Genomic DNA, 22,549 nt, shown 5'->3' on the forward strand with positions numbered 1-22,549 from the left:
GGGGGGCTTATCAAAGTGGCTTTGGATATATTTAGTATAAGGCAAGGAAAGGTACCAAGGAGGCTGCTGGATGTGTAGCATTCACTCGTTCTTGCTTTAGAAGGCTGCCTTTGGAGGCAGGAATCCTAGGTTAAAGTTCTAGTACCTTTCTGGCTAGAAAAGAATTTCACCTGGGGCCTGGCATGTACATTCTCTGAGCCCATCTGGAAAATGCTGACAGTAATGCCTACCCTAAATTAGTTGGTCCTAAAATAAATGATCTCCGTTTATACTAACGGAAAAGATGAAAACGAAAGCCAAATGGAAAATGCACTGGAAATGGAATGTTTTTAACTCAGGGGCAAAGTGACCTGGTGTTATATGAAAAAAGCACAGCAAAAACTAACTCATGAACGCTGTGCTAAAGAAGGCATGGAGCTGCCCAGGACAAACAACAGGTATGGATTTATTACTTCCTCTCCACTTCTCAAAAGATAAGACCATGCATGGTGTTGGGCAGTCCAGCTATAGAGCAGGATCTCTTCTACCTCTACCTTAACAATGCCCCATTCCCATTGCTGTTTTCCAGGAAAAAATACTTCATTTGGGGATAGGTTGGGATGGTGGGGGTTGAGTGAAGAGAAATGAGAAGACCTGTATAGAACAGTGTTTACCTACATATATTTTGGCATCAGGTGGCCTGGATTTGAATGTTGGCTCTGTCATTCACTAGATATTTCATCTTCGCCGGGTTCTTCTAAGTCCCTAAGTTTTTGTTTCCTGATATAACAAATACGGATAATGATAGGAACTCCTTCACAGGTACCATTATTTTGACGGTTAGATGAGATAATCTGTGTAAAGCACTTAGCATAGTTCCTGCCCAAGAGTAAGAGTTTGGAAAATGGTACTTTTCATTATGAATAGTAGAAATAATAATGAGTGAACTCTATATCTCAGGTCTCATTAAAAATGAGTCTTCTTCCCTCTCTTTTTGTGTCTGCCTGATATGGGGCCCAACAAAACATGTGCCACACATTAGCACAAGTACACACTGACCTTGGCTTTAGACAAAGATTTTGGGTCTTCTTCCTAAAACTGTAAACTATGCTACTGCGTATGTGAGGACCTAGTGTTTATTCCATGGAGAATTGACAACATGGATTAATTTGCCGTATAGGAAATAGCAGGTGGGAATGGCTCAACATAAAGACAGCAGTGGAGAAGAGGTACAGTGTCATTCAGAAAGGAGAGTGGTGTTGGCTTTGAGGGAAAGTGTATTTCTTAAAATAAAGGGCCAAGCTTGTAACTGCTAAAAACTGCAAATCACTGGGGAGGCAGAAGCCAAGTATACATGCTTTGTGGTTGTCAATTTCCCAGTCTTCTGACTGTAACTTTGCTCTTGATCTGCCGGACCAGACAGAAAAAACAATGGCCTCGATGTTAGAGAAATGGTTCTGGTATTGTGTATTTGGGTACAAAGGGAGCAAAATAGAAAAGAGAAAAACAGAAAGGGAAAGAACTCTTTCACCGCAGAGTGATCAAAAATGTAAGCCTGGTGTAAAGCTAAGGGGCAGATACTTAGACGGGCAGTTGTCACTCAAAAGCCCTGTCAAATCCCCCCTCACGACATCTTTTTCCCCTTTATTCTTTTGATCTTCACTCCTTCTCCTCTCTCTCTTGCCATTTCCCTCTCACAACCCTGGGAGATCTTCAGGTTTACAGGCTGGTTGGGTAAGCAAAGCACACACGAGTGCAAGTATGTGCAATACACGAACAGATGCAAATTGAAGTGGTGTATGAGAATCTAAATATGAAAATGCTGAGGGACCAGAGGTGGTTGGGACCTCTTTCTGTTTCCTTTCTGTTGTCTGCAGAGTCACTCTCCTCCCTGCCTGCTCACAAAACAGTGTGTCTAAATCCTGTCCCCATGTTCCTGGAGTGCCTAGCCGAGAAGGGACTCTTCTCTTCACTATACCTTGTTCCTTTGTGTGAGCTAGTGCTCTGAGGCTGTGGATGAGGGTAGAAATGTAACACACTGTTCGGCATTTGCTTCTTTTTTCATTTTCACTTGACAGGGTTTCCTTTTAGGTTAGTTTTAGGGTTATTCCAAGAAACGCAGTTCTCTGAGTCAAGCCTTGGGTTATTGTCATCCAGGTTTCCATCATTTGACGCTATTGGATCCCACAGTGCTTCAGACTGTGAGACTTTAATGTGTCTGAAATGTGTAGTTGTTAGGATGAGTTCTAAAAAGTACAATATGGCTTTAATTTCCCAGATTACAACAAAAGCCTTGGGGGCGGTTAATGTTGTTGTTAGAAGCAGTAGGAGGAGAAGAAGGAGGAAAGGTAGTAGAAGGAGGAGGAGGTGTGGTAATAGAAGTAGTATAGACTATAATAACAGAGTAATAGTACCGGTAATAGAATGGAATAATCTGGATAATATAATCTTGATAATCTCAGTCTAACTACATGCTACTACCCTGTCTAAAGGCATAGTGTGTTCTTTGACCTTTTTTTCCCAGTTTTATTGAGATATAATTGACATATTGTATTCATTTTAGGTATACAACATGATGATTTGATATATGTATATATTGTAAAATGATCACCACAGTAAGTTGCGTTAACATCCATCACTTCACACAGTTAAAATTTTTTTCTTATGATGAGAACCCTTAAGATGTGCTCTTTTAGCAACTTTTAAACACTTTTATTTTTTTTTTTGCGGTACGCGGGCCTCTCACTGTTGTGGCCTCTCCCGTTGCGGAGCACAGGCTCCGGACGCACAGGCTCAGCGGCCATGGCTCACGGGCCCAGCCGCTCCGCGGCATGTGGGATCTTCCCGGACCGGGGCACGAACCCGTGTCCCCTGCATCGGCTGGCGGACTCTCAACCACTGTGCCACCAGGGAAGCCCTTTTAAACACATTTTTAACTTTAGTTACCATGCTGTACATTACATCCCCAGAATTTATTTATTTTATAACTGGAAGCTTGTACCTTTTGGCCACTTTCACTCATTTTGCCTACTCCCCACCACCTGCCTCTGACCAGTCTGTTCCCTTTTAATCTGAAGGCTGTCTTACATTTCTTATTTTTCTTTTCCAATGCATTTGTTGAGCAAATTTGATTATTTGTCCTGTAGAATTACCCACAGCCTGGGTTTTGCTTTTCACATCTCATGGTATCTCCATGTTCCTCTTTCACCTTTTAGTTAGGTATACAGATTTGATCACAGTTATTTTTATTTTCTGGCAAGAGTATTTCATAGATGATGTTGTGTAGTTACATCAGAGCTACATAATGTCTGATTGTGTGATGTTAACAGCCACTGATGGGTATTGCCTAGATCCATTCGTTCATTATGGGCTGCCAAAGAGTGATGTTCTAATTCTATCATTCCTTCATTTATCAGCTGCAGTATTCTTATAAAGAGAAATTCCTCCCATGAACCAATTATTTACTACATGTACAATTTGTATAAGAAAAGCAGAATAGACACTTGGTTCTTTCCCTTTATTTACCAGATTTAAAAATGAGTTGGTTCACTAGCATTCTTAGGTCACAAATAAGTATTTGTGTTAAGTATCAAGAATTTATATGAATTTAAACATACTAATGAGTTTTAATTCATTATAATTATTATCCTTATTAGGCTGAAAATGTCCCACATATAAAATCTATTAACCATTTATAATATAAATTGCAAATATTTTGTTTGTCCTCTGTCCATACTTTCTTATCCTACTGTTTACAATGCAGCATAATTCTTACATTTATGACATAAAATATATCACTTTTTTTCCTTATTGGTTCTAATTTTGAGTCATAGTTAAGAAAAGTTTTCCCCATTCCCAGATTATACAGAAATTCACTCATGTTATTTCTCACACTTGCATGTTTTTTTAAATTAGCATTTAAATTTGTGATGTTAGGTTTCTAGTGTTAAAAATTGTAACTAAATATATTTTTTTATGATTTCTAATACTTTTCTTTCTGTATTTCCTACTTTTTTTCCTTCCTGTGGTTCAGTTTAGAAATTTTCTATTGACCTATTTTCCAATTCACGAATCTTATTTTTCTTGGTATCCAGTAAGTTTTCAATCTCATCAAATTCATTCTTAATTTCTGATGTTATATTTTTAAGTTATTGGTTTTTTTAGATTTTTAATTCTTTGATGAAATTGTTCATCTTTTCATGTAGTTCCTTCATCTTTTTCTCTATTCTTGAATATGTTAAAAAGAGTTAATGTCCTTGTTGGCTAACTCCAATGTTTCTATTTTTTCTATATATGCAGTTTATTGTATGTATTACATATATAAAGAATATATATTGTGTTATTATTGACAATAATAGCAAAAGGAAAGGATGTGCTGGAGTAAGTTGTGAAAAAGAAAAAGTAGACAAAAAACAGACACATGAATGATCTCCTATAACATACCCAACAGAACAGTGCCGCAATTAATGGTTTAAAGAATTTCATGTTCTTAAAGAAATTGAGAAGAAAAAAGAAAAAAAAATGTATATATTTTATATTGACCCATATATTTACCATTTCCTATGCTCTTCTTTCCATCCCATGGAGTGAAGTTACCATTTGGTGTCATTTTCTTTCAGCCTGAAGGACTTACTTTAGAATTTCATATAAAGCGAATCTACTTGCCATGAATTCTGGTTTTTCATTTTTATTTTTGAATGATATTTTCAATGACTGTAGAATTCTTAGTGGACTGTTTTTTCTTTCAGTATTTTGAATATGTCTTCTGATCTCCATTGTTTCTAGTGAGATAAGAGCCATTAATTCTATTATTGGTTCCTGCAATGTGATAAGTTTGGGGCTTTTTCCTTACTGATTTCAATCACTGCTTTCCTACTTTTCTCTTTGTTTTGGCTTTCAGCAGTTTGATTATGACATGCCTAGTTGGGTGTTTCTTTGTATTTATCGTATTAAGGTTTTAAAGTTCTTGAATGTGTAGATTAATTTGGGGAAATTTTTAAAAAATCAAATATGAAGTTTTTGATCTTTGTTTCTTCAAATATTTGTTCTGTCCCCCTCTGTTTCATCTCTCCTTCTATGACTCTAATTACATATATGTTAGGACACTTGATATTGTCCTATATGGCTCTGAAACTCTTTGTTTTCCTTCAATCCTCTTTCTCTCTGCTATTCAGATTAGATAATTTATATTAATCATTATTCAGACATAGTGATTTTTTTCTTCTGCCATCTCAAATTGGCTGTTGAGAATTCCCAGTGAATTTTTTATTTTTATTATTGACTTTTCAACTCTAGAATAACCATCTGGTTCATTTTATCCTCACTAAAATTCCCTGTGTATTGAGTCATTGCCATCATATTTTGCTTAATCCTTTGAACATACTTTTAATAGCTGCTTTGAAGTCTGTTAAATCCAATGTAGGATCTGCTCGGAGTCAGTTTCAATGAACTGCTTTTTTCTTGAGTATGGATCACACTTTCCTGTTTCCTTCATATGTCCTCATTTTTTGTTGAAAGCTAAACGTAAAAACAAAAACCAAAAACCCATAATGCAACAACTCTAGATTCTGTGGGTTTTTCAAAATTTTAGTAACTTACCCATATTTAAATTGCAAAATCTGTCTCCTATGCAGTGTGTGGCCATTGAAATCTCTGCTTAGCTTTTTACTATAATTCTTATGTCTTTAGTTTGGCTTCCAAGGAGTTGCCCCTACATTGGCAAAGCCCCTTTGTTGGCCCACAAATGAATTTGGCAAAAATTGTGCTCAAATACCTCAAGCCCAATAGGCTTCCACCCTCTACACATAGATGTCTGTGGAGGCGGGGTTAGGGGAGTGCCTTCAAAATTACGACAGTAGTACCTCCCTTGGCTTTCACTTTTCACTGGGCTCTCTCAGGTCCCCCCGACTCATGTGTATATTTTCCCAGTCAGCCTGAGATATGTAGAGAATTTATGTCAGCTATTATATGACTCTCTGATTTCTAGAATCTCCATGTTAACTGTCTATCTGGTCTGCCCCTCATCCCAAATGAGACTGCAAACCCAGGCTAACCAAGTGTCAGTTTTTCTCTGTTTCCTACCAAGTTTGTCCCTGTTAGCTGACAAAGTGAAGGATTTTCATGCTTAGACCTAATTTAAGTCTTCCCCTTTTGGAAGAAAAGCTGCTGGGTTTTGTAGCCAGCTCTTAAGACGGTGAAACTACCTTTCTCACCGACCTAGTCAGGAAAGGGGATAGAAGGATCCCTAAGCAAGAAGGCTAAAGACTCCTACTGTTCTTATTGAAACTCTAGTGGTTTTTCAGGAGGAAATGCTTCCCAATTAAATGTTTGTCTTTGGTCAATTTCCAGGGCCCTGAAAATTGTGATTTTTTTTTTAACACATTTGCTCAGTTTTATACATATCTTTTTTTCACTGACATCTTCATGCCCGCAAAACCAGGAGTCAGCCCCTCAATCCCCGCCTCATCTGCGTTTTTGATACTTATATTGTATCTTTATTTAAAAATACATATTCATTACTACTCTCTTATAACAATTATTTATTCTTAGTGCTAAAGGTAAATATATATTCAACACTTACCCCTAGCCTTTATGTGAATGTCTCTTCAGTTTGAAGTATATTCTATTGGAGAATCCTCAGGAAATGTTCATGGGGCAATATTCCCTGAGTTCTTGCATGACTCTAACATGATTTTTATAGTCTTCATATTAAAGACTGAATGTAATATCTTTAACTCATATTTTCTTTCCTTGAGTATATTCGATATGTTACTATATTATTTTCTGACATAAAGATTTGCTGTCCAAAAGTTAATAACAATTTGATTTTCTTTCCCCAGAACTGACTTTGTTTAATACTTTTATAAGAAAATGCTTAATGTCCATTCTGAGACTATTTTCCTACTTTTGCAGTATAATCTTTTAATATGTATTTTCTAGTCATTTTATTTTAAGAAATTGTACTTGAGTTATAATTTTCAGTATTTTTTCTGTCTATTGTTTATTTCCTTGAGTATCTTCTATTAAACATACTTTTTATCTTCTTTGCCTGTCTCTTTCTTTGAATCCCTTTTACCTCTTTTTTCTTTTAAAATTCATTATTTATTAACTCATTTCATTTAAAAATTTCCCTCATTCTATTTTTTAAATTTCTTTTAATGCATTAGCTTTTGTGTTACTATATTCTTGGTTTTGTTCTAGTTTGCTCTTAATTTCTGAAATGATTTTCAAAACTTATTATTTCCAACCCTTTCCTGAATTCTCTCACTTATCTTTTATAAACTTTCTTCTCTCCAATTGACTCATTTACTAGTCTTTCTAAATTTTTTCATAGCTTATATCATTTTCTTTATTTCTTTTAGCTCATTTTGAATAAGTAGGCTATAGTTTTTAGTTATTTTGAAGTCATGTCTTTCTAATATGCTGTTATTGTTGTAGGAATGTTACTTTGTTCTCTCTTTTTTTTTCTTATGGTATCTTTACATGTGATTCTACCCCATTTCTTTTCTATTGCTCGATCTAAGTATGTTTAAGTTAAATGGATTTTGATTTTTATCATGGAAGAGTGGGCCAGGCTATCTTTTCTAGAGTCTTCAGTTTCTCTAGAGCTCTCTCTTCTGTTATGTTCAAGGTAAATTATATGCCACTGTACTTTGTGAGATGTACTTCCTTTCCTCCTATCCCTCACTTTTATCTAAATTGCCTCTTTGCTTTCTCCTGTTGGGCCTGTCCTGTTTAATTTGGATTCTACTCCCAGGGGTTTCTTCTCAGTGTGGGATATGTCTGAAGAGTCCCCTCTGCTCTAGCACTGACAAGCCTTTTCTTCTTTCCCTAGAAGGCTCTGGTACTTTGGTGCCTACATACTTCTTTCTGCATTTCTGCTGCTGTTCTCAGATTAGTCTGCCTTTTTTCCCAGTGATTGCCTGTTGGTTTTTTTCTGGGGCAGGGGGAGAGTTCTCTAGTTCTAAGGGCCATCAGGAGCCCAGCTGATTTTCCTGTTTCTTTTTGCACAGTTGCTGATATCACAGTGGTCTAGTGGTTTGTCTCCACATATTAATGGTGATATATTGTTATTTAATGTTCCTGTAGATATTGCTGTAGATATTGTGTTAGTTTTGCTACTCTAGTTAGTCTGTTTTTATTAGGAATTTCAGGAATATTCAAAAAGTTATGCCACTTGTATTTCCAACTTCCCAGAATCTGGACAAACTTTACAAAAAATTTAATACTTATGTATTTGGGTAATGCACATTAAAATAGAGTTAATGTACCAAGTGGATTTCATAAACTACACAAATCTGTGCCTAGGTCAGTCTCTGTTTAAAATAAACTGATAGGTTCTTCTCTGGTGGTGCAGTGGTTAAGGATCCGCCTGCCAATGGAGGGGACACGGGTTCGAGCCCTGGTCCAGGAAGATCCCACATGCCGCGGAGCAGCTAAGCCTGTGCACCACAACTACTGAGCTTGCGCTCTAAAGCCCGTGAGCCACAACTACTAAGCCCACGTGCCACAGCTGTGCACCTCAATGAAGGGTAGCCCCCGCTTGCCGCAACTAGAGAAAAGCCCGCGTGCAGCAATGAAGACCCTACGCAGCCAAAAAAATAAATTAAATAAAATAATAAAATAAAATTTCTCTCATTAAAAAATTTTTTTAAAATAAAATAAACTGATATAAGTCGAAAAATTACAATAATCTCAAAAATAAAATCAATAATATTAATGGTGGTATGCAAACATGGCAAAAAAAGTTTCGTAGTGATATACAAGTAACTCCATTTGGAAGTACTGTTAAATGCCTTTAACCATAAAAGACAAGGGTTTTATTGTTTTGTTTTGTTTTTTAAATTACGGGGTTGGAGTAATATTTTGAAGCAGCAGTAGAAAGCAAAGAAGGCACTGATCCCATCTCCTGATCTTGAGGAAATAAGGGTATAAGAAAACAAACAACCACTGTCTGAGAATGATGCGGGGAAGATGGGCCCCAATGGGAAGGCCTGGCTTCAATTAAGGAAGGGCGGGGAGGAGAGAGTTATCAGTGAAGAGGACAGCTGATACTGATGAGAGCTTGAAACACAATGAAGTTCTAAAGGCTAGGTATAACTTTCAAAATATCTAATCTTTTTAAAAAAAATGTGCTGTTGATAATAATGAGGATGTTCATACCCCATGATCCATTCGTTATACTTCAGGGAATTTATCTTAAGTAGCTGAATGGTCAGAAGAAAGCTGTTAGTTTAAGGACGATCCTTGCTATAAAGATTGTAGTAGTTTAAATAAGGTAAAAACCCAAACTGAAAAAGCATATGCTTCAATAATTGAAAATTACTAAACAAATGATGATGTGTATATATGACATAAAGCATCTAAGAATTTCAACCACAAGTAGCTTAAGAATCATGCAAAACATTTTAAGTAAAAATATAGGTAACACTTTTTGGTTAATAAAATTGCAAAGTATGAAAAAAAATACATGCATACAAATAAGATTTGTATAGATATAGAAAAAAAGAAATAAGATTTTCAGGATATTAGGATGATAGAATTGTTTTCATTTATAAATTTTTTAAATTTATTTTTTAAAATTTATTTTTGGCTGCATTGGGTCTTTTGGTACGCGGGCCTCTCACTGTTGTGGCCTCTCCTGTTGCAGAGCACAGGCTCCGGACGCGCAGGCTCAGCGGCCATGGCTCACGGGCCCAGCCGCTCTGCGGCATGCGGGATCTTCCCGGACCAGGGCACAAACCCGTGTCCCCTGCATCGGCAGGTGGACTCTCAACCACTGCGCCACCAGGGAAGCCCTGCGTTGGGTCTTTATTGCAGCGTGTGGGCTTTCTCTAGTTGGGGCGAGCGGGGGCTAGTCTTCGCTGTGGTGCACAGGCTTCTCATTGCGGTGGCTTCCCTTGTTGCTGAGCATGGGCTCTGGAGCGCAGGCTCAGTAGTTGTGGCTCACAGGCTCTAGAGCTCAGGCTGAGTAGTTGTGGTGCACGGGCTTAGTTGCTCCGCAGCATGTGGGATCTTCCCGGCTCAGGGCTGGAACCCGTGTTCCCTGCATTGGCAGGCGGATTCTTAACCACTGCACCACGAGGGAAGTCCTATAAGTTATTTTTGACATTATTATAGTTTGCTTACATATGTATATATGTGTGTGTGTGTATATATATATATACATATATATATCACCGTCCTGAAAAGAGAGACTACAAAACTTCATCTAATATCACTTTTAAAATGAAAATAATTTATTAATGGTGCTTCCTTGGAGTTCCTTATGTGTTTTTCTGTGTCATTTCTTCTTTGGAGAAATATTTATAAGCTCTAAAATGACAATTAGGTATGAAAACAGTAAAAAGATCAGCATATGTCAGGAGTTTGGTAGGAGGAAGGTATGAATAGGCAGAGCACAGAGGATTTTTAGGTCAGTGAAACTATTCTATATGATACTACAATAGTGGATACATGTCAGACATTTGTCAAAATTCATGGAATGTACAACACCAAGAATGAACCCTAACGTAAATAAACTATGGCCTTTGGGTGATGATGTGTTTGATGTCGGTTCATTGATTGTAACGAAGGCAACACTGTGGTTAGGAGTGTTAGTAATGGGGGAGGCTGTGCATGGGTGGGGCAGGGGATATATGGAAACTCTGTACTTTCCACTCAATTTTGCTATGAACTTAAAAGTTCTCTAAAAGTAACTGTCTATTAAAATTTTTAAAAAGACAGTTAGAGGCTACGTTATAACGTTTTATGCTCTACCTGATCCAGGAAATGTGATCCGAAGACTAAAGCACCAATTTGGGGTTAAAGCAGAGGAACATAACAAGCTGTGAGCTGGATTCTGTTAGGGTAGTTTCCCTATAGTTTTTCAGTGAGAAACAACTCTGTGCTTCTCAGTGACTCTTTTGCCATTTATACAAGGACTGTGGGTGGGGTCCCCTTCATAGGTGTGCCCTGAGGATAGATGAATCTCTATACTAAGACTGTTCTCATTTCTTGGATTAAAAGCACTTTACAAACCAATCACAGATCCATGTCTTTTCTACCTTACGTTTTGTTACAGTTACGCAGGATGAATGGAGAAGCAACCATACAATAGAAATAGAGATAAATCAGACTCTGGAAATGCCGTGCTTTCAAAATGTCTCCTTAGAAATTTCATCTGAGCTCACCTTCGCATGGTTGGTGGTAAGTGTTGCCCTTTTCAGTGAATAACTGCAATGATCTTTAAATATTAATGAAGTAAAAATGAATAACAAGTAATAATAGGGAAGGAAACATGCTGGATGAGAGGCAGGCATTATGTGGAAGCTTGGGGAGTAGCCAGGGGAGGGAAGGAAGGACGCTAGGATTCCTTGCAACTCAGCAAGCCTCTGGGTCTGTGAATGCAGGAGCTTAGAAATTAGTTCCTCAAGGTTAGTTTATATTTCAAGCTATATACTAAACTGTGATTACAGAGAGAAAAAAGTGGGATGGTGCCCCCGAGAGGAGCCACATCCCGCAGAAGCTCCTACTCACACACACTTGTTTACACACACGTGCAGAGGTGTAGACTACCTTTTCCCAGAACCCTTACTACTCCATTCTGGAAAATATAACATTGCTTAGATTGGGAAGCACAAACTCTAATGCTTATCATATATAGGGAGAAAATGTGCATGAGAGAAGCAGGAGCTGAATAAGAAACAGTCACTGCCCAGCTCTATTATTGCCACAGGCCCGTAGTTGCCATATTTTCTGACTTAAAAGAATAAAACAAAACAAAACAGAAATCTGGATTTTTATGAGAAATTTTCCAAGGCAAGCCAGCCAAATGACAGTCAGCTCTTAACCAGTATATACAGTAGACCTCTAGCACTACTGTTAAATCAGTTGGTAACACAAGTCTTACACAATTATAAAGATAACCATAAACACACTTTCGAGAATCATGTAATAGGGTGTTTATTTAGGTGATCCAGAATATGACTATATTAATTTTTCATATCATCATGCAAATGAAAACACAAGAGTTAAAAATTCTTACAGAACTACTAGTTGTCCGTGAACATAGCCGCCGATACGACCTGCAAAATACTGTGTTCGTATGGTTGATCATTCATGTTACAAGTGAATAGGTTTTTGTGGGCTGTCTTGGAAACTAGAACCTTCATATAAAAAGATTTCTCTGAGGATGTGCCAAATCCAAAATAATTGACTTGCAAGTAGGCCTTAAAATACAACCTACTGATAATTTTTTACTGTCTAGATATTTTTGGATAGTCAGTAGGATCAAAAGATATTGTAAGAGAACTTTCTCAAATTGTCCTAAAATCTACAATGTCTCCTTGTCATCTGTCAAAAACCACATTTTTCCCCCCTTTTAGGGTTTGGTTTCCAAAATGTAAGACTTCCTGCCTGACATTATACCATCATTAGTATAAGTCAGTTGTTCTTAACAAATGTGATCCAGTGTGGTTCTTAGAAAAAAAATGTAAAAGTGGAGATTATGTCAGGAAGTCAGAAACCTGCTGCACTAAACATTACTGTCATGAAAATGCAGTATCTATACCTTGTTTACATTATTAATATGTACCACCAATGGGCGAAACGTTTCTACCCTAATTATCGCAAATTCACTATCAATGGGAATAGTAGAGTCTAATAGTAATAAATAAGACTAAAGTTTACCGAATATTGAGCAGAGTTCCCTGTGCTCAATGTTCTGTAGTAACCTAAGTGGGAAAAGAATTTGAAAAAGAACAGATACACGTATATATATATAATTTGAATCACTTTGCTGTACACCTGAAACCAACAAAACATTGCTAATCAACAATACTCCAACATAAAATAAAAATTTTAAAAAGAATAATAATAAAAAAATAAAAGACAAAGAAAGTTTAAAAAGACTAAAGTTTAATAAGCTTTACTATACAGATTTTTGCTGGCTAGTCAGTTGATCTGTAGTGAACTTATCTTATCTGAAGGGTGTCTAATCTGTGTTTCCAAGCAAATGTTAAAGCTTTCAGTCAACTTATGTCTCTTCTGTGACGCTGAGCTTCTCCAGGGCAAAAAGCTGCATCACTCATTTCAAAAATCCCTAGCATCTAGTATAGTGCCTAGAACATAGGCACTCAGTAAATATCTAATACATAATTGAATTGTTTCATTTCTCTTTGTCCCCTTCCCTCACAGTCCTATTCGTTGGCCTCATATTAAATGGATGATCACTAAACCTCATGCTGTCTGATTGGTTAATGAGCAGCTCATTAAGTATCAATGACTAGATAACTGATAAGACATCCTCTATGTAACAGTTTTCTTCAAAGAAACTAACATTATCTGTGAATCCTGCCAACATATTTAGGATAAATAAGGGATGGAGAGATTGCACCTAAGGTCACACAGTGAGAGAGTGAGTCCTTAACTTCTACTGGAACTTCAAGCCATGCTCTCAGTTTAAAGAATGCATCATAACTGAGACAACTTGAGGAACTTTTTGAAAGAAACTTCTTTTCACAGGGAACATTGTATTGGCAAATGTGCTGATCAAATTCCAACTGTGCATTCCCTTTTAAAATGTCAAAATCTGTTTACTCCTCTAATTTACATCCATACTCCATACTGCTGGCACTGTGGGATTCAGCAAGCCTGAGATGAAATCATCTAATCTCCCATTATTAAGGAATAAACTACAGTTCTTTATGTCATGACTGTTGTAGGTCAGAAGAGAACATAAATATCCCCTCAATCCATTTTTTAGTGCTTTAGTTTCTTGTTAAACTGGCAGCAGTAATCATAATGATAACCAGTTGTTCTTAACAGACATGATATAATGTGGCTTTTAGAAAAAAGTTAAAAAAGTAGAGATGGTGAAGATGAGCCCGGGAGGGTAGAAACCTGCTTTATGGAACTCAGTAACTCTGGGGAGCTGCAAAGTGCTTCCACTTCAAGTCCTGCATTAAACCCTGGAAACAATTTGACAAACTAAAGTTAGTTTAATCTAAGTCACTGGAAAGCAAAAGCCATGTCTTGTATGTGGAATTTTATAAAATCTAATTAATTCAGTTATGACCCTCATGAGAAAGGTGATTATTGGGATTCTCAGTTATCATAAAAATATTATTTGCTGGGTGTCTCTGATCCCATGCTAACACTGCGTTAAATGTGTTCATGGAGCAGATCCTTTGCATTTTGGAATGTTACATTCCAGGATCATGACTACACTGAAGTAGAAAGGCATCTGGTGCAAATTGTATATCCAGCATTTATCTAGAAAGAGAGGTAACTAAGTAAACGCAAAGGGCTAACCCTCGGTGTCAGCTGAGGCTCCATGTGCATGGTTGGATGATGTAGAAAAAGTCATAGAATGTGTGTATTTAGATGGAGTGCAGTTGGTAGAGAAAGGACAAATGCTATTTTTCCTAGTTTATGTCCTGGGGCACAAGCATGCAGTCAACAGGGAAATTCTGCGGGCTTACTCTGGGAGCTTCTAAATACAGTCTAATATTCTGCGTTCATTCCAAACTATCATCCTGATTTCCCACAGTATAAATTTCAGTTCAATCTAACAAGCATATGTGAATCTGTTTTAAGTGCGAGGTCCTGCAGGGATACAAAACTATATTGAACATGTTTCCTACCATGAAATACAACTTTAATAAAAATGTAAAAACTAGCAACACAGAGGGAAAATAATTTGATTCTGACTAAATGTACCTGGAAAAGCCTCTTAGGTTATGTCTGAGCTGGATAATTAAAGCCAGCAAACAACAGACATGTACTACACCAAGACCCTGGGACCTGTGAGCACATAGTGGGAGTGGGAGTGGGGGAGGTGATGAGGGAATGTTTGTTCCCAAACTTGGTGGATAAAGAGAAATCCATGACTTTTCTCTTTAAAATCACGAAAAGAAAATGAGAAGCATACCAGATTCACACAGTTCAATATTAGTGATAAAGGTGTATAACTAAAACCTAGATGCTTAAGCTTCTGTAAATTTTTATCTATAAATGTCTCTTTTAAATATTCTCTTCTTTATTATTTGTAATGTTCTATATGTAAACAAAAATTGAAATGGTACCGTCAACAATATTGGTTTTTCATGCCTATGGGAAGCCTAGCTATTCAGAAAAGAAAGCTGTCACCTTCTACCTGATGGCAACTGACCCTAATTGTCTTCACCATAATCAAAAATGATGTGTTAACAAATACTGTATGCTAACACATATATATAGAATCTAAAAAAAAAAAAAATGGTTATGAAGAACCTAGGGGCAGGATGGGAATAAAGATGCAGACCTACTAGAGAATGGACTTGAGGACATGGGGAGGGGGAAGGGTAAGCTGGGACAAAGTGAGAGAGTGGCATGGACATACATACACTACCAGATGTAAAATAGATAGCTAGTGGGAAGCAGCCGCATAGCACAGGGAGATCAACTTGGTGCTTTGTGACCACCTAGAGGGGTGGGATAGGGAGGGTGGGAGGGAGATGCAAGAGGGAGGGGATATGGGGATATATGTATATGTATAACTGATTCACTTTGTTATACAGCAGAAACTAGCACACCATTGTAAAGCAATTATACTCCAATAAAGAGGTTAAAAAAAAAATGAAGTGTTAGCCAACCTACAAAGTGTTGACAACCAATTGTGATGATTGGAAAAATATTGTTGTGGACTTCTATAAAATGGACATGGGGAGCTTTGCAAGGACCCTACTTGACAGCACTGACTGGATGGAGAATAAATGGAGCAAAGTGAAGATAGGAAGCAGTTAGGAGATAAAGAAGTAACAATCGATGCAGTTAACAGAGTTTATTGAATGGGCTCTATACACTCAGCACCTACTTGTCCTGTGGCCACCACTGCCAGCCCTGACATGGAGATGAGGTCACCTCACTAAATCAAATAGTTCCATGGTCTCTTTTCTGCATTGAAAATTCTGATTCTAGTACTAAAATAGGAACCCCTCTGCAAATTATTTTAGGGTTTGTGAGGTCATTAAGAGACATTCAGGAGGATTTTTCCATGATTCAATATGAACCCTCCCAGCCCTCATCATGCTAATTATTTTATCCAACTCCTGTATGTTATTATGCATTTATTTTTCTTCTATGGGTCCTGATTTTCTATTTGTTTTTCTTGTGAATTTTTCTTCTCCTCAAACAGACTCTCAGCAGAAGAGTCAAGGACTGTCCATTCTACTACTTTTGTGAAGCAGTATTAGCAAAGGCATTAATAGCATGGCTTTTCAAGGGAAATTGTTGTTTTCAAATCCTGGCTCTACATTTAATAGCTGTGTGACCTAGGAGCTAGGATTAGGGTGAAGTGAGTAGGGTCCTCACCTTGGGTGCAAAATTTAAGGAAGTGCCCCAAGAAATCAGTAATCAAGATATATATCTTAATAAAATATTTTTAAAAATCAAAATTTAGGGAAAATCCATGATGAACAAAATGTCGAATTTTAAAATAAAGGCACAATGTTTTTTGTTTGTTTTGAGATCCTGCTGTGCTGTTCAAAGAATAGGATTTTCCTATCAGCCTGTGGTTCCTTGGTCTTCATGGCATCATGCCCCCCACGGGTGCGGGTTTGAAGGTTGACAAGGGCAGGAGAAAAGATTGAACAATGCATGGCTTCATGTAGTCATTTTTCAAAATGTTAAGCTGTAGAGAGTTTATTAATTTTTTCCACTGAGGTAAAATATGAGAGAATATTTTGATAAGTGCATATAGGGATACATATTTTTCCTTTTGTCTCAGAATTCTATACAGCCTTGGATACGTTGCCCAGCCTGAGTTTTAGTTCTATCATCCACGAAAGGGGATAATTGTAGTTATATAATATAATTATATTATAATTATATAATTATAGTTTTATAATTATATAATAATTATAGCTTTATAATTATATTATAATTATAGCTTTATAATTATATTATAATTATATTGTTACAGTACCGGCTCCATGGTGTTATTGTGAGGTGCTAAATATCTTAGCACAGTACCTAGGCTCAATACATATTAAAAACTAATCTTTAAAGAGTTCGTTTTAGGACTCTCCATAATTCTTCAGTTTAGTTGAGCAGAGAGTAAATACTCATGAATTCACAGCAGGCTGACTCAGTTGAGGCTGGAAGACAGTGATTTAGTATTAATTGAACATCTATTGAGTGTTAGGACTCGTGTAGGTGTATCAGATACATTAGCTAGTTCAGTCTACATTCCTCATTCAGTTTTGTAAGGGTCTACCAAGTTGGAAATCCCATGAAGTTTTAGAAATATTTATTAATATTTTTAAAATTATCAAAAGAAGAAAAGAAAAGAAAAACAGGCAAGAATAAAGGTTCTGTGGAAGATCCCCTACCAGACTGTTTCCGGAAGAACAGGTGCCCTAAGATCATTCTTAACAGGTAGGAGTTGAGGTGTATTCTCTGACCCTTATCACCAAAGGTAGATCAATATATCATAAAACACTCCTTTCAATCAGCAAATTGTCCACATCTCTAAAATCTCCAATTTATACAAAGACCTCTGGCTTCCTGGAATTTCTTATACATTTTTCATTCGAGAGAGTCCACCAAAAAAATTTTGTTTTGTGATGGCTTGGTTTTATTAAGATGTGCTGTCTCAGAGGCTTCTTTGTCCCTTTTTTGGTGCTGTGTCTTAAGTACCTTCTTTGTGTGACCTGAGAGCAAGTTAGCTAACCTTGGTTTATTCCAGATCGTTGTAAGGAGTAAATAAGGTAAGACTTGAAAGAACTTGGCACAGTGCCTCAAACACAGTAGGTGCTAAATAAATTTAAGCTATGACTAATAAGAATATAAAAATGTAGTAGTGGTCATCGTATAATGTTAGTATTGTCTCTCCCTCTCCCAGCCCTAGACATTTCATCGTTCCCCTGCATTTTGTCACCTCTCTTCCCATTTGCTCCACGAAGGCAGGTGCTCACATGCAGATTCTTGCCTCGCCCCTTTATATCTGGAGCCTCTGGAATCTCTCAGGCTGTCCTGATGTTGTAGATTACAGGGCACACTTTGCAACCGAATCCGTCTTTCCCAACGAAGGAACAAATCCCTCCTCTACAACAGTCAAGCACCCAGAAGATAAACAAACAAAAAACACTCTGCATAATTTTTTAAATATCTTTTCTCCATCAGTTAAACTACCCTGGCCAGTCACCCCCAGCTATGCAGTAAAGGAAAAAGCAGTTCTCTCACCAATCTCCACCTTCAGCCTCTGACTGCCCTTCTTCCACGACAGAGTAACAGATGGAAGTGTTCCAAATGGTGAGTCATTTACTAAAAGATCAAGCACTCTGAACCCCTAGATTCTCACAAAAGCAGTCCCTGTGCGTAAAACAATAGCTGTAAAGCGTAGCTTATGCTGAAGAACCTGCAGGGGGAGCCAGCCTCCTTAATTACTGGCCTCCAGATCAGCAGACGCTGAGTGAAATGCCTTCCTCTCTCTTCTGCCGTCAGGGCTCCTTTTGGGGCCCCTGTCTCCAGAACATAAGTTCTCTCCCTTTAATTTTCTGTATCCTTCCTCGTTAGGAAGGCAGTGGCACAGACTCTTAAGTCCTACTTTATGTGGGTATAAAGTTACGTTCTTTGCTTCAGGAGTAAGTCTGTGATTCTCTGCAGGCATTACTACCTGTATATCTGTAGGTAAAGCTGATACCAATCCTCACCATGTTCACCTAAAAAATTGTCTTGCGTAAGAGTTTCTACTAAGTATATTCTGGAAATACCTATCTAAACTATCTAAGTAGTCTGCCTTCCTGTTTTCCACTTCTTGCTCTGCTCCCAGCTCATACTTGAATTTTCTCCCTCACCTGGCTTCCCTTTCTTCTACCCTGAACTGTCTCAATTTTTAAACCAGAGAGTCCAAGTCACAGACCTTTGTTTTCATTATTTCATGGCTTCTCCCCCATCCGATGCATTCCTGTTCACCCTTCTCCTTTTCAGTTCCTTCCGTTTCCCCAACCCCTACTCATAATGATTCATCTGTTGTTTGGAGTTAGACCAGTGGTTTTCAGCCCCCGGTCCTCTGAGGACCTTTTAAAAAATGTGCCCTGGGATGAGACTGATCCCAGAACAACTCCAGTAGAACCTCCAGAGAAGAAGCTTGTGCATCAGAATGTGTTCAAAGCAACTCAGTTGAAAATATAGAGCTATACTGAAGGAGGATAAGGACATAGCCTTTCCTCTCTGCTTATGCCCCTGAAGAGTCCCCTTCTTACTAGGCCCTTAGTCAGCACATTTACTGACCCTGCCCAACACTGTGACATCTCCGGGACCTGGTCCATGAGATTCAGGCTAAGGCAAGAATAATGAAGGCTTTTTTTCATAGACCCACAAAAAGGTAATAGACTAGAGGAATCAAGTATTCCAGTTAAATTCTGATTTCCAAATTCAGATTAACATTTACAGCCTATTCCTTATGTGTCCTTTTTTGTGTGTGTGTGGTACGCGGGCCTCTCACTGTTGTGGCCTCTCCTGCTGCAGAGCACGGGCTCCTGACGTGCAGGTCCAGCGGCCACGGCCCACAGGCCCAGCCGCTCCACGGCACGTGGGATCCTCCCAGACTGGGGCACGAACCCGCGTCCCCTGCATCGGCAGGCGGACCCCCAACCACTGCACCACCAGGGAAGCCCCTTATGTGTCCTTTTTGAAGGTCACAATCACAGAAATAAGAGCAGAAGGACAGCAACTAGGCTGAGGTAAGGAGGTAAGGAGATACCAAAGACACAAAATTTAAGGAGGCACTCACTCTCAGGTGCCCACCCTGCACTTACAAGATCCTGGGAGTGACTGCTTCCTTAAATTTTGCATCCTAGGAGACTCTCTTTACCTCATTCTAGTCCTGGCTCTGAAGGGAGCTAAAATGAGACCTTTTCTAAAGGAATGCTGGAATGCTGGGAAGCGAGGATGACTGTGATCACCCAGTTTAGTGAAGATTTAATGAGTAAAACTGATACGGCCTCCTGAGCACATCTTAGCAGTAAGATTTCAGAACTTGAAATGAGAATTATGATCTGACATTAGCTCCCAGCGCTGTACCCCACCCCCCAAATCCCACCCCCAATATGCAACTTATGGAAGGTTATGAAAGGCAAGTTTTAGTCAGAAGAACAGCAAGTTTCTATTCGTGTTAAGAGAGAGTGACACAAATTTATAACTGAAAGTCAAGTGTCACGATACTTTCTCTAGTAACATACTCAGTATCTCTTAATTTCAATCCTTCATTCATGATGTCTATTGTTACAAGATACAAATGAATTACTGCATGTGGGACACCTAGTCCAGAGCTGGCACAACTGAGTGCTCAAAGCTGGTAACCATTTTGTCTCATCAGGAGGATAATGGAACTCAGGAAACACTTCTCACCCAGTATCACCCCATCAGCAATTCCACGTTATTTAAAGACAGAGTCAAGCCAGGTACAGACTACAGCCTCTACCTCTCTCCAGTCCAAATCCAGGATGATGGCCGGAAGTTCCCTTGCTAGGCTGTAGTCAGGTCTGGCAAAATCTTCAGGCGCTCCACCACGGTCAGGGTTTTTGCTAAGAGTTTCTGTTCTCTGGACTCCCTGCCATCCTCCTGTCACTGTCTCCTGCTTTCTCGCCACTAAAGAGGAAGCACCCTGTTAGCGGGAGAGCAGCCACACAAGGGTCACTGTTCTGGAGTTCTGTTTGCCTTGATAGTTGTCATTCGTGTTACAGCTGGGGACGAGGGTAGGAAGCTAAAGAATGATGGTTCAGTTGCCAAAGATCGGTCAGTTTCCTGGTGACCACTACCTTATGTGCAATTTTAATGTTTCCTGAGAATACTGGAAGTCTCTTTAATTATAACTAGGTCTAATTGCTTAGTTGTCTAATTGCCTTAGTTGCTTTCTGGAGCAGAGTGGAATAAGGCCAGTGTGAGAAAAGGAAAATGATAAACACAGCTCCAAAGAAACTCTGCAGGAGTTCTCTCACCCCAACCAAGGCCAGCTGGGGTGAGAGACTGTCCAGCTTCTCTAGCCAAAGAACCTGCTGGGATGGCCCTCTGACCCTGCAATCACAGGAGAGTGGAGCTTAGGTGAAATATCCACTGTGGCCTCAAACAAATTGCAGAGACTCTGCAGGGTGTGAATTTAAGGGAAATGTGAAAATTCTATTTTGCTCAGTGATGCAAGGAAACATCAATAAACAGAAACCCTTGGCTTTGGATATTTTTCATTTTTGTGACTTAAGAACTGTGTTTTTTAAAACATCATTTTTAAATGAAGGCAAAGAGAAAAACAGTGATGTGGATGAGCAATTAATTGTTTTTGAAAATGAGGTAAACAAAGAGAAAATAATTCACACCACCTAAGAGCATGGGCTGGTAGATTTTTTCTCAGTTGTCTGAATGATAGGGCAAGTGAAAAATCTTTGTTTTTACTTAGAATCTTATTGATTATTATTAGAGGTCACACAATTCAGTATTTTGAAGGAAATGCGAACCCTTTAGTTTATAAAGGTGGGAGGTGCTACAGCCAAAATGTATTTAGTTTGAAGTCGCTTGCTTATAGCTTCTCCTGTATCTCTTTCTCCAGCTCTCACTCTCGTCCTCCTGCCCTGCCTCCCTTTCTCCTTCCTTCCCTCCCTCTTTTTCCATCTCTCCTCAGGGATGGGCTAGGAAATAATCAGTTGCCCTTGATGGTCAGGTTCCTTATGGAGCCTAGACAATGCCCTGTGATGAGTTGGAAAGGCTGTTCATCTCTTTTATTGACATCACCATTCACTCACTTATGGGGTATGACTGTCTTAGCACAAACATGAAGCTGACTCATCTGGCCTGACTATTGGCAAATCGATGGAGGCAGCCATCCGGGGTGTGAAAAAAAATAATTCTGTGTTAGGCAAACTGTGTCCCATTTGGCCAAGAGTTTTTGTACCATAACTCCATCTAATTGCCTTGCCAACATTTAAACCATGTCCTGTATCTCTTTGCTGCATTAAAATACCTTCATCTTGGTCTGGAATGCTTTTTACTCTCTTACGTCTCATCTTTATCACCCTGTCTCTACATCTCTCTGTCTCTATATTTCTGTTTTCTTCTTCTTTGAACTCCTTTCAGTGGATGCTCAAAAATATGAAACTCTGCCTGTTTGTTCATAGAATTAGATTTCTCCTGCTTCTTGGTCTTCTCCTTTAGCACATGGGCCAGTTGTGTTGTGTTTGGACAGTCTTTAAGCTATTTGGGAGTGTCACCTGAGTGTATATCATAGTGATCCTGGCAGAGGTATACACATACCGTATTCAGGACCCACTCTGCGTGCCTGGGTGATTCCCCGAATAGAATAAACCAAAAACAAAAACATGAAAACCTTGAAATAAATATTCAAATGTATCGCTGAGCCATTCTATAAGCCCTAAGTCCAGTTTATTTCTTCTTCCAGAACACCTTCATTCTCTGGCAGACCAGGGATTAGAAGCTTCCCCTCTGCTACTTCCTGCATCCCTCTCACTAGCCTCCTTTGACTTTCCTTTCTTTAGTGGGGAGCCACCTGCCATCACAAGTTTGCTCTCCTGCACTCCTAAGCTCTAAACGTGATTGT

General features: G+C 38.6%; 1 protein-coding gene across 1 annotated transcript in view; it reads left to right on the forward strand.

Annotated features, from left to right (window-relative positions):
- The window catches only part of CD96 (CD96 molecule), an 83,599-nt gene that overhangs the window by 3,549 nt on the left and 57,501 nt on the right, over nt 1-22,549 (forward strand). The window contains 4 exon segments of the mRNA XM_027104320.1: nt 11,042-11,166; nt 18,517-18,563; nt 18,685; nt 20,321-20,534. Of these exon segments, the coding sequence (XP_026960121.1) occupies nt 11,042-11,166; nt 18,517-18,563; nt 18,685; nt 20,321-20,534 (387 nt within the window).

Source organism: Aethalodelphis obliquidens, unplaced genomic scaffold, assembly GCF_003676395.1.
Source record: "Aethalodelphis obliquidens isolate GAN/ISIS:26980383/991018 unplaced genomic scaffold, ASM367639v1 scaffold1, whole genome shotgun sequence".
NCBI classification, from domain to species: Eukaryota; Metazoa; Chordata; class Mammalia; order Artiodactyla; family Delphinidae; genus Aethalodelphis; species Aethalodelphis obliquidens.